The sequence below is a fragment of the Scomber japonicus genome, chromosome 15 (assembly GCF_027409825.1).
Source record: "Scomber japonicus isolate fScoJap1 chromosome 15, fScoJap1.pri, whole genome shotgun sequence".
Lineage (NCBI taxonomy): Eukaryota > Metazoa > Chordata > Actinopteri > Scombriformes > Scombridae > Scomber > Scomber japonicus.
The window spans coordinates 6,307,954-6,331,476 of record NC_070592.1 but is presented as its reverse complement, the minus strand read 5'-3'; the positions used below and the strand labels follow the sequence as shown (position 1 = coordinate 6,331,476).

Here is a 23,523-nt window from a genome sequence, read left to right as displayed (position 1 = left end):
CGTGGCAATAAACATCTGACCTACTTCATAAGTAAGTAAGTACTATCATGGTTCAGAAACTGTTTTTGAAGGTTTGGCAAGCTACAGAGACAGAAGCTGAAATAATTGTCACACCTTAAATTGAAAAGGTTTTATTAATTTGAATTATTTTTGGCAGAGCTCCATGGCATCCAGCCACACAACACCTGAGTATATCAGTTCCTCAAGTACTTTGTTTGACTTAGCAGCTTTTGTGATTCCCCCACCTCTGTGTAATTATTATGCGTGTAATTACACTAATTATTCTGTCATTCATGTAATTAAAAAAAGAAAAAACAAAAACACAAGTTATATATATATATATATATTAAAGTATGTGTGAGAGAAAAATCCTAACACATTATGTTAGCATTAAACCTCAAAATGGATGCATGGTTTCTGTCATGAACTAAACCAAACAGAAATTGACACACAAAAAATCTAGTGTTTAAAAGAAAAAAAAAAAGTCATGTGTCAGGGGTTCATATGGTTTTGGTTGTTTTAATTGACATTTTATCTTCACATCTATTATTAAATCCAGACCGGTCTGCAGATTAAAGTGCCAACACTTTGGTCCAGATGCTGCTGCACAAAACTTGAAATAAAAAATCTGTACAATTTGAAAATAAATTGATTTTAAAAAAGGTTAGGTTCACAATTTTTCAAGTGTGACCTAAAAACAAACAGTCAGGTCCCCAAATGAACACTGACACATGTTCTTCTTGCTGTAATCATTCCTACTGTTCATACTGACCATTAGAAGATCCTTTTATAAGTGATAGGAGCCAAAATCCACAGTCCTTCTGTGCAAAACTTAAAGGTTTATCTTAATGATGCTCCATTACTTACATTATAAATATATTGCAAAGGGAAATACAGAGTTTAATTACAAAGATTCACACACTACACATCATCAGATAATATTTCTGCAGACACTTCAACCACACATGCAAACAGACACTATCACAATGCACTTCTGCTCTGGTACATCAACTCTTCTATGCAAATAAAGTGGCCTCGGGTTATTAGCACTAAGAGTTGTTTTCTTTTCATCGTATTGCAACAATCATGTTATTAAAAAAACAGACGCCGTATTCTCATAAACACTCAAACTGTTTTGATAATGCACGGCTTGTTAAGTTTTATTACAGGCTTAACATTAGATTGTCAGTCTCACGGCCATTTAAAAAAGCAGTGCGATCTGTCTTTGTTTTTCAATGCATTCTTCCTTGTCAAAGCTGGCACCTCCAATATCAACAATGCAACTCAACCAGCAAATGTCAGAGGTGTTGGTGTGTAATGCTAGTAGTAGCTAAGGTAGACTTTATGTGGCGCTGCAAAAAGCTTGATACTGTTTTTTTGCACTTATAGGACTAAAATCTTTCCTAATGCCTTAGTCAAAAAGGTTATTTTTTAAAAATATTCTCTCGGCTCCAAAACGCTCAAAAATCATCCTCAATCAGAAATGCAAAACAACTTAAACTGCAGAAAAAGGACATAGCCACATCCTGATTGGCCAAGAGGGGAAATCACCCAGCTGCTTTCATTTACCTCACACACTGCACAACACGTTCTCTGAATAACCCTCTAAATGAACCCAGAGGGATTTCAACACTTAAAATAGAAATGGCAGTAAGTCACAGAAACTCAAACGATAATGTTGCTCCTGCTCAATGTTCAGTTCTGTTCACTGATTGAAAGCCAGTTTCTGCTGATGAATTTGGAACATTTGAGTTGACAGGAAGACCCTGAATGCGCCATCAGACTCATTGTTGTGATGTAAGGCATTCACGCACTGACTGTTATGAAACCTTCATTATTAATAATAACTTGTAAGTGTCAAAAGCTACTTAAAGATCAGCTTGTCAATCAACTGTGAAGCACTTTGAGCTACATTAACCTGTATTAAATGTGCTATATAAATAAAGTGTGATTGACTGATTGGTTGATTAGGCCTCATTAAGGCAGTGTTGGGTATTCTGTGTAAGTGAAATCATCAGGCAACACCAAAGGAGTAAATCCAATACTGTTAATGTCTGACAGTTTGGGATTATTATTTTTAGCTTCTAATTAAAAAGAAAAATCTGGCAAATGTTGGTTTGGTTTAATCTAATATGAAATCAGGCTAACAACAGAATATAATAAATTATAGTGAACAGTGGTCTAATGCAGGAGGACAAGGAACTAGGGATGTATCGGTTGTCACCAAGTCGGCTAAGAAGAAAGGCACACGCAAAATTTTAAGTAGGCCATGTTACGGATCTACATCTGCTGCCAATTGACTCTGACAGCTGATCCCGCCTAAATGGCTTAAATCAACAAAGACAAACAGAAAGTCTTTCTCTATGCCTCACTATAATTTAAGTTAAAATTATATATTAACAAGTGAGTTAATTCATAATTCATAATGAATGAGTGTGATTTGTTTGGAATGGTATTTGCTTTTGATAGTTTTTTAAAATTCTAAATACTTAATATCAATAAATTAAATACACTTGTAATAGTGTGTGGTGTTTTGCATTAATGTTTTTAAACTAAACATAATGTAAAATAATGGTAAAAAAAATGGAGCCAAATGATCTGGTTCAATACTCCCATCACTACAAAGAACAAGTATTTGATACACGAGTTGTGGGACTCTTGTTTTTATGAGATTGTATCTTTCAGTCATTTTTGTTGTATAATTAGAGGAAGTTATTTTGCTGCAACTGAATTTAGTTTGTGAGGTGTAAATGTGTGTGCTGATGCTTTCCATGTGTGAAAACTGGTTGTAATCTCCTGCCTCGTACACAGGTGGCAGTGTTTATCTTACTGTAAGGAGACAGAGGACCTTTCATTGCCATGCTGCATGTCAGTCTTGTTACGCATATTGCAAATAGAAACTGCCAAAAAATTCCCTTTCTACTTTCATATGCAGTATTGTAACTTAAATATAAACACCAAAAAAAAGATAGAAAGAAAAAACATCCTCTTTCTGTTTTTCATCTTTCATTCTACATCCTCTTGATCAGATGAGGAACTGTACACCAACTTACACTTGCATTATGTGTTGAGTGTTTTTCTTTGAGTTGAGCCTCACGTGGCAGAGACAAAGAGCTAAGTCATTTCTTTATATCTTTATCATAATCATGCCTCATTATTTTTGCACAATTACATAACTTGTAATTGTTACATAAAAGTACTTTTTTTAAAAGATTATCACAGCCTTAACTTAAGTCACCTCCTCTAGTTATTATGGAAGGCTGCACTACAGTTCTCAGTAAATGGCAAGGATGACCACATTTAAAAACAAAAAACAAAATCAAGAACCTTAAGTTTATTGCACATTCATGTATGCACCAAAGGCAATATGCAACATCTTCATCAGGATGGAGGGGGTGCGGACCGGCATTATTTCAGCAATTAGCACAATAGAGTGCACCTTTCAACACCGTGGAGAGCGTCTCAGTAGTTGACGAATTATAGTTTTACTCCCAAAACATGGAACAAATCTCCTTTTAACCTATGAAATAACTTTATAGACGATAACATAAAAATAACTTTAAATTCAATCTTAACAGCACTAAGCCACAAACTGGTAGCAATAAATGTCAAAACATTAAATCACAATTGCATTTACAATTAAGGAAGAGTTTTTTAAAGAAAGTTACCTTTAAGAAGATTTCCAGGTACTGCACAGTCTTTCCTCTTTGATAACATTCTTTTCAGCTCTCAGGGAAACCACCTCTTATGTTTGGCTGTCTTAATATAATCTTTGATATCTGCACTTTTATCAGCATTACTTGATAAAGGAAGAAATAAGCCTACTGCAGCTCTTTAGAAAAGACCAACTCTCTCTTTGGCATGGCAGCATATTGACAGGTTCTGTCAGAAAGAGCTTTAAGTGTCATAGCAACAGCCTTGACAACGATACATTGATTGATTGATTGATTGACACACATAAGACGAAGGGTGCTGAGGATGATTTTAACAGAAACACTTGGTTAAGGTTGAGAGTGTAGTGACGGTTAATATCAAAGCAAATGTCAGTTGCAGGTCTGTGATGGTGTGACATGAAATATAAATGCTCTACCCATCTGCCTGTTACTGGACATGCTACTTCCTGCATTGGCTCTGAACTTTAATTGGCACTGGATTTAAATTGGTCGGCAATCGTCAACACAAGTCTTACTAGGCTGTGAAACACACACTTCCAAAAATTCATCTTTATTTATCAGCTTTCCAACCACTGAAAAACACATTAAACACATCACATTTATTTTTACTGGACCACCAACACTGGTGGATTTGTTGAGGTTTTGACATATTAACAACTTTGAGAAATTAAACAGTTCAAACAAAGATGTCCTTTCCTAAACATTTAAAGGCTTTTGTCATAACTTTAGTTTGTCTATAAATCTATTTATCTTAAAGCAGTATTTACAAAGCAATATAATTTCAATTTACAAATCATTACATTAAAAACAAATAAAACAACTAAGTTTATGATCCTTTATTGCGGAGCGCTATAAAACTAAGTGTAATACTGTGAGTTCAAGACCATACCCCTCAACATGTTACCGCTGCCACAGAGCAGAGCAGAAAAGCCATTAAACCTTTAAAGAACAGTGAGTCCAAGCTAAACAGTCTGACAGCACAGACGTATCCTAGTGATGTGAAAGTAATCTGTATTACAGAAGTACAGCTGGGTTTTATGAGCAGGTTGCTTCGTTAGTTGCTAACAGTTGACCAGCTGTCCACTCTTTCATTCTCTGTACTGTATGCATAAAAGCTGTAAATGCTCTACACAGTTCAGTGCTGAGATCTTGGTCAGTCATTTTGTCAGTCACATTCACATCTGACAAACTGCCATTTGATTTCTGATATGATGGGTTCAAAATTAAAGTATACATAGAAACAGAGTGGCAAACTTTGAAAATGGACAGAACAGATTTTAAGTACTGTGCACTTTCAATTAATTAAAACCCGTAACTCTCCCTGAACACAAAAAAGTCTTAGGACTAAAGTTATTACTGACTTTAGTTTCACTTCCCCCTCCCTTCCTTCTCGTCTCCTCAGACTCACCACAGTTCCACTTTTCAAGTGTGAAAAGTGGAACTATCACATGGAATCTTTTAGAGGGAACTTTACATTTGACCTAAGTATACTTATGATACAGTCAACATTTATCCAGCATAGAGGTTAAATAAAATTCTAAATGAATTTAGATATGTACAACAAATGTTCTAATCACTGCTCAAAAAAGCATAAATTAGAATTTAACTTTATTTCCATATATCACTTAGCACCTCCCTCATCTTTTGGACCAGAACAATTTTAATTTATCTACAAGAATTTACATCTGTCTAAGATGGAAAATATACTTACACTGGTCCCAAAATAAGGGTTGTCTCAGCTGTTAATGGGCAAAATTTTCGTAACCAGTCAGGAGTGACTGACTGATTTTTTGTCATATAGATTGATGCAATTCCCAACTTCTCTAAATTAAATTACAAAATGCACATAGAAGTATTTTGTGATGTGACACCCCTATAAGGGGCTATGGGGGGCCCTATAAACTAGCAAGACAACATCATTTGTGCTGCCCAAAACTGAAACCAAAACGATCTACTGTGTTAAAGTGTGATGGTGGTTATTATTATAACCACAATTAGGGCTGGGCGATAAACCGAAAATGTATCGATACCGAAATTTACGACCATAACCAACGTCATTTTGCCCATGTCGGTGTATTCGGTTTTTAACCTCTTAACGCACGCTGTTCCTCCTATGGGACGGGACGGATGTTAGGAGGTAGCCACACGTTCTTCTGAATGTTTTAAACACCAACCCTTAAACATATATACTCATGCCATACATTGTTGGAAAGCTTAGATTCTCCTGATTTATTCAAGACCACTCACGACTTATATGGTTGCTCACAGCCGTAATAGTATTAGCGATTAGCTCGGCTAGCCACTCAGCTAAGTGACAAAAGCTATAATGCCTACATACCTTCAAAGTCTTCTCTTTATCCACAACGATCATCTTATGACTCAGGACTTTTTGTACAGCTCGCCAAGTATCCATTCTTGTGAAATATGAAATCTGTTTCCATAAAACCGAAATACTTTCCTCAATATGTCAACATGTATTTAGTCCAACACGTAACGTAATAACACAAATAACAAACCATATGCGGTCCGTTTACGTCATTTCCTGACCTGCACGTCCATCTCAGAGTACACGTGACTAGATGTTTACAACCGTGAGCCTCTCCTGCTTCGACACCACACACCAGCCAATCGGTGTTTAGGATTAGGCAGCACGTGTCTCCAAAGCCAATGAGGACATGTGACCGACGACAACCACAACGTGGGTTTGATTGACAGCTGTTCCAGCCAATGGGAGTATTCGGTGAAATGAAGTTGATAACCTTTTAGCCAATAGTCTGAGGTTTCCAACGGTGTATGACACTAAGCTATCAGGTTTGGTTGTCCATAAACAAACTCCAAGCGTAACCGGCGTGCGCCCGGTGCGTAAAAGAGTTGAACCATATATCATTACGCACTCTGCATTTTGTTACACGGTTGGTTCCTCTTCGACTTGACATACTTATAGCAAAATAAACAGATAGATAGATAGATAGATAGATAGATAGATGGAGGACAGTTCAAACGTCGAAGGGGCAGCTGCAGCGCCGGCGGCGGAGGTACACCTGGTGGAGGAGGAGGAAGAGCAGCAGCTTGTTCCCAAGAAAAACGCGTCTTCAATCGTGTGGCAACATTTTGGTTTCAAAAGGGAAGGTACTGCTCAGAAAGATGTAAAATGTAAGTTATGCAAAAAGACTGTCGTCACCAGCCAGGGCAATACATCTAACCTTGGAGTGGAGCAATTATGCTGCCACAGCCCCATCTAGTGGCCAAACTTTTTTTAGCGCACGGGGTGGTGGTAGTCAGAGCGATAGATATAACATGTGTTATATCTATCGCTCTGGAGGTAGTTATCGTCCATTTATCGTTATCGAGGTGAACTGCTCAATATATTGTGATATTGATTTTAGGCTATATCGCCCAGCCCTAACCACAATAACAAAACCTTAAACTTTAGAAGATTGTTGTCATCTGAGTCATTCCTCCCTTTCTCCTGTCATATTTACTGCTAAGATGACACCACTCACTTGAACTTAAGTTTGTTTGATCCATTTGTTTAAATTGGGAGGACAGTTTCCTCCATTCTCCAACCAGGGAAACGGCCACCCACGAGCACAACACCAGATCTATTTGAATCGCTGTGGTTCAGAAGGCCAACAGCTGTAATTGCTGTTGAAGGATTTGACTGGTGGCTTGTTTGTGTTGTGCAGAGTCAAACCAACAATAAAGTCATCCTACTAACAAGTATTGTGTGTCTATACAAAGCTTGATATATTTTATTCCACTTCCCAGTCCGTTGTCAGCCAAAAACATGTTAATGAGTCACAATGCAATGGGTGATATGTTCTTTCATTATCAATATTATGGTGACATTAGAAATTACCAATGTAATACAAAGTCAAAATGTGATATGTAGCACAGCCAGCTACCAAAGCTGTAAACAGAACTGTATTCCAGTGCATTGGATTGGTGGCGACAGCTTTACACAGAACTACTAGAACATGTGTCATTGAAGTGTTTTTTAATATAGTTTTTGGAGAACAACGGAGGTCTTTGACACAGATTAATAAGATACACACACAATACTTGTAAGAGACAGAGGTTTGTTGACAAAAAGGTTAGTGGCTTTATGAGTTGACAAAAAATACCTGCATGGTCCTTCAAAGGTTAAGAGTTACTGGGGAAAGACTTAAACTTTAGCTACATCCTCTGAAGCTTGATTCCTCGCTGACACCACAACAGCACTGTGTTTCGACACTGCGCTGTCATCCAATGATCGGTCGTTGGATTGAGTCGTCTGTCCGTCCACATCGTCCGCTAGAGCTCTCTTGTAAACCCCCGCCAGACTCTGTCTGAACCTCCCCCTCACCTCCAGCCCCATGCAGAAGTACAGCAGCGGGTTCACACAGCTGTTGAAGTAGGCAATCCCCTTTGCCAGAGGATGCCAGATCTTCACCACCTTGTTCTTACTGTCCACCATCTTCACCAGCAGGAGGCAGTGGTACGGCGCCCAGCACACGAAGAAAGCAATGACCAGTGATGCTAATATACGTAGAGGGCGGGATTTCCCTGATAGGCGGGTGCGTCTGATGCCAATTCCGGCCATGATGTAACAGATGAGGATGACCATGAAGGGCAACATGAAGCCACACAGGAAGCGGATAGTGTACAGAGCCAATTTGGCGCTGTTATTCCCCACACCTCCATCCTTCGAGTCCACAGAGCACTTACTTCCATTGTTCTTCCCCTGGTAGATATGTCGGGCCACAAAATACGGAGTGCTAAAGATTATGGCGACAACCCAGACGCACACAGCCACAATCCTTGCAACACATAGGGTGCGTCGGCGCTTGGCGAAGACCGGTCGCCAGACGCACAGAGCTCGATCCATGCTGATCACAGCCAACAGGAACACAGAGCAGAACATGTTGGCATATTTGAAGAAGCCGTTGAACTTGCAGACAAAGATGCCAAAGGGCCAGTAGTCAAAGAAGAGCTTCTTAACAAGTGAGAAGACCCTCGTGAAGCAGAAGATCAGGTCTGCGATCGCCAGATTCACCAGCCACACGTTGGTGACCTTTGGCTGAGGAGGAAAAAGAGGAGGAGAAAATCAATGAAGAAAAGGCATGGACAGGGAATAATATGTTTTACTCTCATGCATACATGCTTAAAGAAAACTCCACAGTAAGCAAAAACAGGCAGCAATATATTTTGTATGTTTTGTATCTGTACACAGTAGTCCTGCAATTTAGGAACAGTTTCAACAAAATGAAGTAACCATCATGCGTCTTGCTTTATCATCGTCTACTCAGACCATCATGAATCAGTGAGTTAATTTCCCGGTACGATTCTGGCGGAGGACCTATGCTGCAGGTCATTCCCCTCTCTCTCTTCCTATTTCCTGTCTGCAAAACCCCAAAAATATTTTTTTCAAATAAAACAAAACACTTGTGTCTACAGGAATCTACTTATTAAGTGTTTAGATTATATTTTGCTTTAACTAATAAAAGCTACTACGAAATAATATGAAGAGTCATTGTGATTTTTATCTGATTTGATTCAAATTTGTCCAAATATTGTTGATCCCCAGACATGAAGATAAAGAAGACGAAGAGCATTAGGGAATCATTTCATTAATTTAAAAAGTATTTTGTAACACATTATCTACCTTGAGCTTGAATCCAGCCACCCAGACCACCATGGAGTTCCCTATGACACCGATCACGATGGTCAGTGTATAGAGGACGATGCTGACGTTGTCCATGATTTCGTCGATGTCGATCGTTGTCGCCTCTTCATTCTTGGAAGATTTGATGTTTTGGAGAGGCTCTGAGGCATTGGGAAACATGTTGTGGCTGGAAAGGAGAGAATACAAGAAAATCAAACTGTAACCCTTCATTATCCAAACATACAGAACACGAGGAGACACCAGGCATAAAAGCTGACAATCCAATATAGTAGCTATATGAAGATACTTATATCCAATATGCAACTGAATGTCACAGATAACACTTACATTTGTTCAGAGCAGTTTTCACCCAATGACCAATTAGGAAAACGTGTAGTACACAACAGAATTGTAGCTGCAAAATAGAGAAATAAAGCAGCTCACTCAGTGACACTGTTGTGACTCTGCAGTTAATGCCCTTGTCGATTGTGTCATCTGAAACTAAAACCATTAATCACAAAATTGCAACTTCACACGTTACGCCCCAAATTCTTGTTTTGTCCAGTCTGTCCAGTTTTAAATGAAAAAAGCAACAGAAAATGCTGGTTTGAATGTCAACAAGGCAGGTTGACAATTACCTATCAAAGCATCTATTCTATTCAAAATATCGTATAAATACTCTACTTCTAAACCTACTAGAAAATGGAATAGGTGGTGATAACAAATATAGCTTTGCATGTTTCCTTCCTGTTTTCTGTTTTATTTTTCAGCACAGCAGTAACTACGAAGGCTAAATGTAAGCTCATGTTCAATCCAAGTTTCTGAAATAGAAGCTGGTCTGGAAAGTCAAGAATGCCATGTGTGGTTTTGGGTCACTTCCTCTTTTACCTTCATGCTAAAAACCCCCAATCCAACCTTAAAGTAAAAACAATGCTTGTACTGACACATACCTGCAGCCAGACAGTCATGATGAGGAAAATAAGCTGAGTTATAAAAAAGTGTTTCTCAAAGGACTAAACTTTTCTGATCACAAGCCTCAATCGGTATATGATGCTATAAAAATAGATGCTGTATGAATGAACACGAGATCATAAATACAAATATGAGGAAAATGTATTTTAAGTGTGTGTGTGTGTGTGTGTGTGTGTGTGTGTGTGTGTGTGTGTGTTTGTGTGATGATTTTGACAAGTCAGATGCACCCAGCTGAGTCATTGTGCTGAGGTGTCTGAGAATATACTGAAGAGTCTGTAAACGTGTGTATTTGCATGTTTAAAATACAACTAGAAGCTTGTATGTGTTTCTGTGTCACTGTCTACGTGTGTGTGTGTGTGTGTGTGTGTGTGTGTGTGTGTGTGTGTGTGTGTGTGTGTGTGTGTGTGTGTGTGTCGGATTTGGAAAATGACACTCATACAATGCTGACATCTAACACAACTGTGAGACCATGGGAACAGCAGCTAAATACTGTGGCCAATCAAAAATGACTACAGATAAGTATGTTCACATTATATGCCTTGAATTAGCAATTTTTCTCTCTTAGCAAGAGTTAGAGGTCAGATGCACTGTGCGGTGGCCCCTAAAGACAAAACACATGCAAAGAAAAAGGCACAAACATTAAGTAAATGCAAAAAAGAAATCCCACATATTGTAACAGAGTTTGTGTTAATGTTTATGTGTTTTCTTGTCTATGTGTTTTAGTATTTTTTGCAATTTGGAGCGTATCTCCTGAATGTATTCACTTTTAATGTTGTATGTGTTTTGTCCTTATTGGCCACCATATAGACGAGAACATCAGTCTCTTTTCGTTTTTTTCCATGTATGTATGCATCCAGTTTTTCCCAGTGGCACTCGAGGTACTGCAGTGAAAATTCCCCTGCAGCCCTAAAAGCATTGTCCGTCCCTACAAGCTGAGCAGGAACTTGCAGGCAGAAGAAACACTACTGTGTATATTCTTTGGGCCACACAACACAAATGTTAGAAGCTTTTATTGGTGTATGCACCAGGTCAGCAACTTGTATTGGACTGAATGGGCACCACTTTCAATCTGGTATCCAGCTCTTATTAACCATCCATAGTGTGTTCAATATGGCTGTATAGGCCTCATTCTGTTTTTAGTCTACTTCATAAATCCATTCACCAATCTTTCTGACATGTAAGCAATGTTTAGCACAAGAAGTGAGATGTCAAGGTTATTATAATCAAGTCCTTGCCTGAGGTTTCATTAACTGACTGAATGTCCTCTTTATAACAGGTATATCCTATTCAAATCTGTGATTGTTCATTCTCAGCCATTATTATTTATTTAATTAGGTTGCCTCTAAAAGCAGTATGTACCTAATTGAATAGAGGTTCAGAGTGGAAAACTTGGCATATTTATGTCACATTCTCATTAGAGGCTTTTTGTAGATGTAGTGGTATTATAAGTACAATGAAGTGTGACCTATAAAAAACAATGAATCTAACAGATCGCGCTTTGGTCTGAAAGGGGAAATGATGAAGACAATGCAGCAACAGTACTGCTTCCTTTAAACTCAGAGGAAAGAAAAAAAACCCTCTGTGCCCCGTAGCAGCTGAGAGCAGAGATGGCCCAAGCTGCACCCTAATCTGATAAACCTAATAGATCATGTGACTAACAACAAATGTAAGGTGTCATGAACTTCTTATGGCAACAGATGAGAACCACTAAAAAAACTTCTCCAGAATTTGGTACATTTCTGAAATGACAGGTTTGGATGGCATTCAGCTCCAGCAATAAAGAAGGATCTACAAGAAGTGGAGGATGATGACATGACAGCAAAACAAGAGAAATACATATTATCTTGCTGCAATGTGACAAATCAGGAAATTTTGACAGTTTTAGTTCTGCATAGGTTTGTTTCCAGCATCAGTGGAAGAAGTGTGTGATCTGAAGGCAAGAAGGAGAAGACTGCTAGCAAATACATGTGGCGTTAAACCAAATTTGACTAATAATAATAATAATAATAATAATATTGTAGCAGGAGGTATTCCACAACCATGATTTATGGAAGCCATAACAAGGCTGTCCACGACACTGATCCGAAGAAACCTGTGAGACAAGAAAGCACAAAAACTATGGGGAAGAATTCAACTTAGTAACATGCATTTATAGTACAGAAATGGGTGCACATGGAGAGAGGAGCTAGTTATGCTGCTATAGGCATCCACTACCGGGAGACTTTCCATGATGCACTGATCTCCTCTCACTTCATTTGTACACAGTCATGTACCATTAATGCTTGTTACCAACTTGGCTTCTTCCACAGGGATTTTGTGATTTGTTGTCTCACAGATTCCTGTGGATCAGGGTCGTGGACCCCATAGTAATGGACACTGGCATCCATGGACGGTGGCTCTGGGGACCCCTGTGATCCTGCCCATTATCATTATTAGTTACGCTTCTATTAGTATCATACAGTATCTTTCTTTCTCAACCCAACTAGGCGAGGCAGATGGCTACCAAGCCCGGTTCTGCTTGAGGTTTCTTCCCGTTAAAGGGAAGTTTTTCCTTGCAAAGTGCTCCATCTAGACCTGTTTATTGTGAAAAGTCCCTTGGGATAACTTCTGTTGTGATTTTGTGTTACATAGATAAAATTGAATTGAATCGAAACATAAACTATACTACAGTACATGATGAGCAGTTAATGTGAATAATATAATTCTGAGATAAAGATAAACCTAACAGTGTCTGCAAACAACCTCCTCTCTATTTATATATTTAGCGCCATATAAATGAAGATTGATTGATAGTCACATGTGTTTTCTTCAGTGTTATCTCTGTGTGGGTGAGGTTCACGAGTTTCAGAGGGTTAATCTGATTAAATAACTTCTGCAGAAAAAAAAGAGAAACGGTGCCCAACCTTTGGTGCTCAGTTTGTGTGGTTTCAGCAGGGTGCTGTCACAGGATGGTTCTGAATACACTGTTAAGCGTTCTCTTTTCATTTCATTTAAAAGGCAGATGAAGGGACATGATTCATTAAAGTTTCTCATACCAGAGGGTTACTGTGGTTAGTAGATAAGAGTGGTGGAAATAGAAATCCATTTTTGGTAGTAGGACTACTAAGCAGGCCATGGCATTAAGATTATACTGCCTATTAAGAGAGTTGGGTCAGCTATACTTTAGCCTAAGCAGATACAGTAAAATGTAGATATAAAGTATGTTATATCAGGGTTAAAGAATCGTATCCACATGGCCCAGTCGACTGATCACAGCACATTAAGATATCCGCTGCAGGAGATGTGTCATGTTTCACTGTAATTATAACTGACAGGTCCAATAACTTAAAGGGATTTTCTCTCATGTCATGTCATGTCATGTCATGTCATGTCAGATGCTAAATCAATGTGAATGTATGTAGAAATGTTCCCTGAACGTTTCCCCATCGAACTCGAGATCTAACAGCCGTCCGTTCAATAGTCTTTGTTGCTAAGTTTGTTTTTTAAAGTTGTTACTGTTGTCCACAGGAAAGAGATTTAAATAAGGGGCTGCTTTAGTAGTTTTTAACTCTTTAAATTGTTATATCTTGTGCTCATTTAATCAGTTTGGTTGAGAATTTACCATCAGATTGTTTGTAAAGAAAAAAGAAAGCAGCTCCAAGTAACTGTCACCACTATGAGTCTGCGTTTTGGAAAAAAATGTGACACATGCAGACTTAAAATTAGCTTCAGTTTGATTTGAATCAAACCCTTTGTTTCCACTCCTGACACACCCGCGATGTGATTAATACCACAAACTTGACTTTTTAACACAGATCAAAGTTGACTTCACCATACCTGTGCATACCATGTGCAGAACTGGAGGAAGTAGATCAGTAGATTTTAAACTAGGTCACATCTCTACCAAATCTAATCTGACGTTTTGGCAGTAATTAAATAGTTTGTCTTTGTTTGTGCTGTCAAAATAATTGGTTAAAACTGGTTTGTTTGCTGCCTGTTTGATTGTGTGACCCTTTCCTTGAAATGAAAAAAAAACAGTGTCATTAATCTCAATCAGTAGTTGAAAAGGCATGTGGCGTCTATCTTAGATAACATAAAACTATTGTGCCCTTTGGAAATCTCTCACTGTGATAAATATGTGTGAGGAATTTTTTTAGTGGTAATAATTCTTCACAGCTGCAGGAGTGTACAGTGAAGGATTTAAGGGGTTATCTTATGATTCATGGACATGATCTTTATCATTTTTTTTTAACCTCAGTATTGCCATACTTCACATTAGCAGGTAAGAGGCTATTCATGTCACATTGGCTAAGTGAGTAGTGTCGTCCATTCTTCACTGTGTTCGTCTCCGTGAGTGGAGACTGCAGAAGAATTAAAGGTAAATAACTCTGTCCCCAACCATAATGGCAGTCTGTGTTTTTAAAGAAGTGTATTGCCCACTTTCCAACCCCACCCCGAACCCCTTAAATTATTATTATATATTATCATTATATCAGTGATATAAAATCATCTACTGCATTTGTAGTGTAAGTGTTTCATTATAATGTTGCATCACTGTTCAATCATGATAATTGCATTTGGTAACAGTTATACTCAAGATTGAACAGATATACTGAAGAATGAACTATGATTAATTAACTTCTGCTTTTTGTAATTTAATATCCTCTTACTGATTGAATTCTGATTGAAGAGGAAAACAAAACAGAATGGTATGTTAAAAAAAATATTTATATCAGAAAGATTGAAACATGATGGTATATTGAAGGAAAGGGAAGGAACCAAGGCAAAGGTGTGACAATAGTGATGTTGGCAGAAGGTTTGTGTGTTAAGAAAGTGCCAGGGCCTAAATGAGTGCCAGGACTTTCGAAGGGCGAGCATTAAGGCCAGGCCATGAGATAAGCGCCAGGTGCAGCCCCTATTCAGAACACCAGACAAAATAGAGCTAGTGTTGCGGGGGGTTAGATAGAAAACAAAGGTGTCTTGTATGGAAAAATAAAAAGCCAAGATGATCACATTTGTGCATGAGACAGGAACGACCCGTGTCAAATGTATAAGGAAAGAATCAGGTACTTTTTTCAGACCTCAGTAGTTTGTTGGGTATAAAAAGGGGACACCTACATTGTTTTAGATCAGATGTTTTTAGAATTTTTTTTTCTCCTCTAAAAATGCACTATGCTCTTTCATGAATCTATAATCAGGTGATGAACGGTGGAGATTGGACGTTTTTGTCGCTTTTCTCTTATCAACCAGCTAATTTTGTGTGAGACCAGACAAATTATAATTGTTCTTGTGAAGTGATTTGGATTCAGTTGTGGTAAAGTGGACATTTGTCCGTGTGAAGCAGATGTTTAAAAATGATCCACTGTTGCATCGCTGCACTGGGCTCGCTGAGAGGAAGTTGAGCAAAAAACCACAGAAGAAGAAAATAAAAAAGAAGTCATGAGCCCACTGCTGATCATTAAACAGCAGTTCACCACAAACACAGTTTCAACTCGGAGTCTTGTTCTGTGTCACTAAACCACAGACCACTGAATAAACTCTAATGGTGTGACGCATTACTGCCCCAGTTAAACTTTCCGACTGATTGCAATGAAAACATAAAGCTATTAAATGCTTATTTTAGAGTCCGACAATCTGAAAACAACACAGCAGACAATAATAATCTTGTGAAAGACAGAAATAAATTGAACCTGATTTAGCTTTCCTGTAAATAAACTAATTTACTAATTTACTTACAGATTTTTCTCATAGATTTGAGCTCTGTGCAGTTCACAGCTTTGGCCTAAAAGGAACACACTTTTGTGGTGATAGGAGCCATTAGCTCTTCCATCCACTAGGTGGCAGCCTTGTGTGGTACAGTTACATTGCCTAGACCCACATGAGTAAGTAGCGTAGAAGAAGAATGTTTATGACCTGTTGTTAAAAATACATTAAATGGCTGAGCTTGTCAACAGAGACTTTTCTCACATGTTTTATTAAAAACATTACAACTTTCACTCTTTCATTGTGCACACTCGTCATCATTTTGCCGACGCAGAACACCTTAATCTGGTGATTTACAGGTAAAAAAAATGAATGCATCTAAGTTAAAACTTGGCTAAACATGGTTGAAGTTTGAAAGTTTTTTTAGATGTAGGCTATACAGCACATGACATGCAGTAGCGTTATGCAGTGTGCAGTGTTTGTGGTAAACAGTTTCATAATGAATGTGTTGTGAGAAGTTCACAGCTAACCAAACTGTTACCAGTAACCATCTGCATCAGCTGCTATGTCACCATAACTCTTCTCCCATCAGAAACTATTCACAACTATAATTGAATGACATTTTGATTGTTAACATTGTGATTGTTTACTGTTTCATGTTGCATTTAATAGCAAGATTAAATATAAAAATCTTAGCGCAAAGTCTTCAAAGTAAGTGATAAGGGATAATATTAGCATTAAGTAAAAAAAACATTGTGTAAAGAAAACTCACATTTGCAACAACCTAAATAGTTTTGACTCTTTGTAAAATGTACAAATGTATTCACATTGTCTTCATGGTGTGAGCTGAGAAAAGTTATTTCTATCTCCAGGAGGAAGGAAACAAGTAGACTAAACATAGTAGGGGGTGCTTTTTGTAGCAGACAGAGTTTTAAAAAAAGAGTTAAATAACACATATAGATAGCAACTTGTACTCTAAAGTTGAATAAACACAATGATAGCATACAATTATTATGTCTACAGACAATTTTTTTTCGGTGTGAAACAGATCTTAACTGCACTTTGAATACTGTCATTTGCATGCTTAAACAGTTACATCACTCAGACTTGTTTGCAGATTTCAACTGAATCTGAATCTGTCTATTTGTATCTACAACCTGTAAAAACTTAAAAGATTAACTTCAATCTACGAGGGATCACTTCTGTTTTCCACAATCTGCTTATTTCACTAGAAGACGTTGTACACATTTTCACTTCTGTCTTCGTTCTTTGTCATTTTCAGCACACTAGAAACTTAAGATGAAACTGTCTGGGAAGGAAACACCATGCACTGTTAGGTCGAACTGTTGGCAGACGTGATTGGACGAGGGGTCGTGAGTATAAGCAAAGGTCGTGAGTCAAAATGCTAGAAATGAATTTGCTCATGAGAAAATAATTAAAACCTGAACTCTAAACTTGTACATCCTTTTGACATATCAAAAATGTCACAACTGAATTTTTTAGCAGAAGTACAGAAAACAGAGTGTGGGCCTGATTTACTAAGATCCCAAAAAAAAGGTCCTACTAGCATGGCGCACTGAGGCTTGTGTCGTTCAACTGTGTTAATAATAAAATGTTACAATAATATGTGCTGTCCATTTAGTACGTTTGCCATAATACATGTGTAATATGGGGGGGGGGGGTTAGGGTTAGGCGGGTTAGGGTTAGGGTTTTTACCCCAGTGTATGTTATACACAATATACAATATGTTATTTAGCACATACATGTAATTCTGCTGACGGTAACTGTGTCTATAAATAAAAGGTTTAAAGGGCCGATGTTAGCAGCGATGCACTGCGCACAGATGGCTGCTGTTATTGTGGTGAGGAGGATTAGAGAACGTGTTTTTCCGTTGATATTTTTGGAGTGGTTGTTTGGTTTTATCAACAGCAACGATTTTGTCATGAATACTCTCTCATACTTTTCTGGTAGTATTTTTCTGCTGTAACTCAATATGTTTGTTAATCTCTTCCACTAGAACCTCTAATTCAGATTTCATTTTGTGCTTGCGGGCCTTTTGCTCATCCAAACTCTCATTTAAATACCGTTGTCTGCACCTGTTGTTATTTACGCAGTTATTCTTACTAGATCACAATCAATCAATTTAGGCAGCTTGCACATTTATTTGCGGATGATGTCATGTTTGCACATGTTTTTGCACACGCATGTTGACTGACAACGTTATCTACGATACATTTAGGCACTCACTGCACTTGGTTAGGGTTCATGATAGATTGTGGTCATGGTTAAATAATAAAAAAATGAATACTGTGCACTTAAACCTAAATTTAACCAGATACAGGAACCTCAGCCTTTAGTGTTAAAGTCCTGCACCTTGTTGTGGCACTTTGTTTGTGCTGCTTGAAAATGTTGTGATCAATTGTATTAAAGACTGTGGACAACTCTAGAAGTGACAATAACCTGAATCAGCACTCCTTAATACATTATTTGCATCTCTGACAAGCACAATCTCACTGCTGCAGTATTTTCTGGAGCCTGACTGAGTTTTTTATATATATGTAGTAATCTTTCAGGGCTGCCATGAGTTGTAGAGCTATTGTTTATTTAAGGTGTTTTTCCTATAAATGACTGGTCTATAGATGCTCTAATTTAAAGGGTCAACACCAGCTTTTTTAAGTCAGAAACACAACCAGGTGGTGGTAATGACTAAGATTGATCCTGCTAGGCCAGAGATTGCACTGACAACCTTCTTGCCACAAGCTCACTCTCTCTAATCTTAAGTCTACCACTGCCCTACATTTAGTTTATACACATTACTGGGCTACAAGGTTGCAAAACAAACACTTAAACCTACTTTAGTTTTAGGTGTAAGTCACCAAAATGTGAAACAAACCTCAGAGTGTGATCATATTGAGTGTGGAGATCAGACGTTAATAAAAGCTATAATGAAAAAGCTTATGAATATACTGATTTCTTACCTGCAGACGCTTATCTGATATCGCAGCGTTGAGGTCAGCTGCTTCAGTCTCGGTGGTCAGAGGCAGAATTGGAGACGCTTCACGAGCTCTGTGTGTATGTGTGTGTGTGTGTGTGTGTGTGTGTGTGTGTGTGTGTGTCCAAATGAAGTGAAGTTCCTCTGTGTATTTTTATTGCCAAAAGCTAAATGTGTGTGCATGCTCTCTCTCTCTCTCTCTCTCTCTCTCTCTCTCTCTCTCTCTCTATCTTTTGCTCCCTCTCTATCTCACATGCACAAACACACACACACACACACACAAACACACACACACACACACACACACACACACACACACACACACACACACACACACACACACACACACACACATAGACCCTTCCTCTTTCAAATTCTTTTTATGTCATGTGTCTGGCTTTGTCTTCCTTCTTGGTTTCTTCTCTTTTTCGCATATGACCGCAGTCACTTTGCCTCAGTGCCCTTGCACATACAGATACACACACATACACAAACACACACACAAACACACACACACACGCACACACACTATAACAAACAAACAGAGTGAATGGCCGTCTTGTCTTCAAACATTATTGTTAAAACGTTCCTCCTCAGTGTCTTCAACCAATCGGATTCCTCTAAAGGGGGCCGACGACCTTCTGTTATAACAACAAATAACTTTGTATCCCACAAGGAGAACATGTGCAAGTGATGCATCATGATACACACTGAATAAACATTTCAAAATACAAAGGTTTAAGTCAGTGAAAGGGGTTTAAACTTGTTTGCAGTGTGATTTTAGGGTCCCACGCATTGTAAACTGTTCACTGCAGCTTATAGTAAACAGTGTCCTTCACAGAAAGGTTTCCAGTAATAGAAAGTAAAGATTAAAAATGAAAGCAAATGCAGAACAGCAACTGAGCTGCTGATGCAATTAAGTTCTCTGAAGATATATTGGAAAAACCAATAAATGACAAATTAAAAAAATATTTCTTTATATTTTCACAACAAATAGTATTTTTAAATCCAATGTTCAGCAATTTTGGATGTACATTAAAAACAAAACTCTACAAGTGCATTACTGTCTGTGTGGCCATTCAGCCTCAGGGAACAACGTCACTGCAGCCTTTAATAGGTGAGTTACTGTTGTTCATGGCTTCACTCATTCAGCTTTAATTAACCACTTTTCCCTCCTCACTTCTGTTTTCGAGAAACAGTTAAATTTTATGCAATCACTTCCTTTTGCCTTCTTCCTTCTCTTTCGCTGTCCCCATCAGTCAAACAGGATGCACCAAACCTGACCTGATGTTGTCAAAGGTCATGACAGAAATATCAGACAGACGTCAGCAGCCTGACAAACCAAACAACCAAACTTTTAAGCGTCTCATATTCTAAGATCTGTGGTTAAATCCCCCGTGATTGTAAAAGTAAATTCCTGGCACTAAAAATCAAAAGAAACAACTTTGATCAGTATATTAACTTCACCTTACTGTGTGATACACTACAGCATGTGCATTGTGCAGGTTTACAGTACATGTGCATGGATGTACAGTTTTAACTGGTTAAGGTTAAAGTTTTAAATTAAATTGAGGATAAAGTATTTAATAGTGATGCTTAAAGTCTAATGTTAAGGATAAAGCACTGTCAACGAATGCCCTGACAGGTATATAAGCACAGACATTAGAGTTGGGTTTTCATAGAAATATAGATGTTTTTTATTATTATTTTTGAATCTATTCTTATTTTATTTATTTCCACATGGTTATTGGTATGTTTTTTGGTGTCTTGATGTTTGTGAAGATAAAATGTATGCCTTGTTTTTGTGTTTTAATCTTAAAATTAATCAAAATAAGTGATATGAGAAATATAGATTTTCAGCAGCCAGACTCTTTTCTAATATTAAAAGATGTGTGATTCTGTTACTTTGTATGGACGATTTCTGTTTTTTTCTAAATGTGAGGTCATCTAAGGTCATGGTTAAAGTTAAGGATAAGGTGTGAATAGGTTATATTATACTATCATCAAGAGGGGTTTGGGTTTGACGCCACCAGCCAGCTTGGGCCTTACAGTGTGGAGTTTGCATGTTCTCACCTTGTACACACAGCAGCAACTCTGGCTTCCACCCACAGACCAAAAATATGCAGGTTAGGTTATTTGGTGACCCTAAATTGCCTGTAGGTGTGAATGTGAATGTGACTGGTTGTTTGCTTGTATACTATATGTCAGTGGTCACGAACAGGCGGACTGCAGTTCAGATCGATCAAGACCCAGACCTATAACTGATGAGATATTGAGGATTGTTAAATCTTGTTAATGGCCGCTGCTTCTCCAGTTATCACGGTAAAAGTGGAGCGTGTTTTGAAGTTATTAGATGTAAAATTAAGTTTATGGTTTAAGTTTAAGTTCAGTTTAAAAGTAAAAAAGGGTTTTAAAATGCCTGCTTTATTTTATATGAGAAAAGAAAATGTATTTATCTTTTTTTAAATTGTTATTTTATGTATTTCGTTATAGTAGTATTTATTTGAATCCAACAAGTTGAGTGTAAGTACTAATAAATGTTGTTGCCATATTATATAATTCTACTGTATTTATTTTTACAGTCTACAGTCTACCCACTCGACACAGATGCTGATGTTACAACGACGCTACTTCAAGCTACTGAAAAATAACACAGATGTTTACTTAAGGAAATTTTGGGTTTGGGTTAGGTTGTACAAAATGAGTGGAGTCAACGCAATGTCCTAACAAGGATGGCTGTACAAACCTCTGTGAGTCTGAGTGTGTGTGTTTATGTGTGTGTGATTATCCAGCTAACACCGCCCTCTAGTGGCAGCAAGTGAAGTTACTTCATTGGGATTTATCAGATTTTCAAGTTTTACTAAATTGTTGTGTAATGTGTAGTGTAGGAAAAAAAACCCTGCTGTTAATGAGACATACAGCTTCATATGCACACAGTAAGGTCACTTTTGGGGACATTACATAGATTTACCCTAATCCTACTCCCTCACTACTACGTACCTAACTCTAACCCTTACCCAAAAATCAGCCTTTTCCCAATTGTGAACACAGCTTTTGTCTCCAGTGGCACAAACTGTCCCCAGTTAATGGGTCCTAAGTCTCTATGACAGAACACATACCAATAGTGTATACAGTGTTTGTAGGAAATCATCATAAACATTTGAAATAGTCACTTTTCCAGCTTTATTTAAACATTGTGCTTTACAACATCCAAGTAACAAACAAAAAAGGCAAAAAAAACAGTTTTACCTAAATAAAATGAAAAACTAGAACAGCATGGTTGGAAAAGTGATCAGCCTACTTCACAGACCGACCTTTTACTTTAATTACAGCCATTAGTCTGTTTCTATCAACTGTGTGCAACCAGATTGGGGCAAATTAGCTCAATTCTTGATGAACTGTTGTGATTCAGTCACATGTGTGTGATGAGTGGTGGTGGTCGGCTCTCTCCAGGTCCACCTCTCAGATTTTCATCAAGATTTGTATCTATCTATCTATCTATCCATCTATCCATCTATCTATCTATCTATCTATCTATCTATCCATCCATCTATCCATCTATCCATCTATCCATCCATCCATCCATCCCAGGGCACGTCACAAGCTAGAATCGCTACTGATTAAGCACCAAATATATCAATTTGGAGACTGGTGTTAAAACTATTTACAATTTGGAAACTCCTTATTATGGTATCTACAGTATAACGTGGCATGAATGCAGCATTACTTATATATAAGGTCCTAGTCACTCATCCAAACCAGGTACTTCACTACTTTTTAAAAAAAATGTTATTCTCACTTTGATGATGACAATTATAATGTCTATGGCTGTGGCGATTTTATAGAGGCTCTGTATGTACTGTACAGTGTATTTATACAGACATATGTACACATCATCAGACATTTATTACAAACATCAGATTTGCTAATACGCACAGTCTAGATTTTACAACACATTTGAAATCACGGCTTTACACAACTAGCTCAAGTTCCTTACTCTAAAACTTCCTTTTTTTAAGGTTTATTCCTCTTTCAATCAAACAAACACATAGAAGTCTGCCTCGGATTAGCTGCTCTATTGTCTGACAGGTAAGACATGAACGTATTCAAATGAGTTTTCTTGGATCACAGAGTGGATTTTGTGTAAAAAGTAAAAGTAAAACAGAAAGTGTGAGTTAGCTTTTCCTGAGAATTTTGTTTAACTTTAAATTTCCTCAGTACTCTAAACTTTAATGTGTGTTGATTGAGTCAAGATGTGTTTGGAAAATAGGGTAACAGATGTTTCTTGTGAGGTATTAGTCATATTCTTCTCACTTTCAACAGTGCAACTCCTATTTCGAGCTTTTTTACATCAGCTGTAGAGTTAGGAGTTCAATTCCTCAGTAGACTGTTATAAATTACATCCAACTATTAAAAAAAAGTACCATACTGAATTGTATTTGCTTCTTAGAATTTATTCTTCAACCTAATTTTCAAATATCTGATGGTTCATTTCAGATTTAAACCTCCAGTTGATATGGGCGTTGGTCTTGCAGTCGTCACTTTGCTTATCGCTCTAA

The 23,523-nt window shown here is 37.7% G+C and overlaps 1 protein-coding gene across 1 annotated transcript; it reads right to left on the bottom strand.

The window, feature by feature from the left end:
* Nucleotides 1-7,822: 7,822 nt before the first annotated feature.
* LOC128373849 (formyl peptide receptor 2-like) lies at nt 7,823-9,498 on the bottom strand. Its single transcript, XM_053334044.1, has 2 exons — nt 9,319-9,498; nt 7,823-8,733 (listed from the first exon to the last, which is right to left on the bottom strand). Exons 1-2 carry the CDS (start codon nt 9,496-9,498, stop codon nt 7,840-7,842), a joined length of 1,074 nt encoding a protein of 357 aa, XP_053190019.1. The 3' UTR covers nt 7,823-7,839.
* Between the last annotated feature and the right edge of the window lie 14,025 nt (nt 9,499-23,523).

Coding starts and splice junctions, on each gene's coding strand:
- LOC128373849 (XM_053334044.1), bottom strand. CDS start 9,498: ATGTTTCCCAATGCCTCAGAGCCTCTCCAAAACATCAAATCTTCCAAG. Junction 8,734..9,318: donor TGGCTGGATTCAAGCTCAAG/GTAGATAATGTG, acceptor TTTCCTCCTCAG/CCAAAGGTCACCAACGTGTG.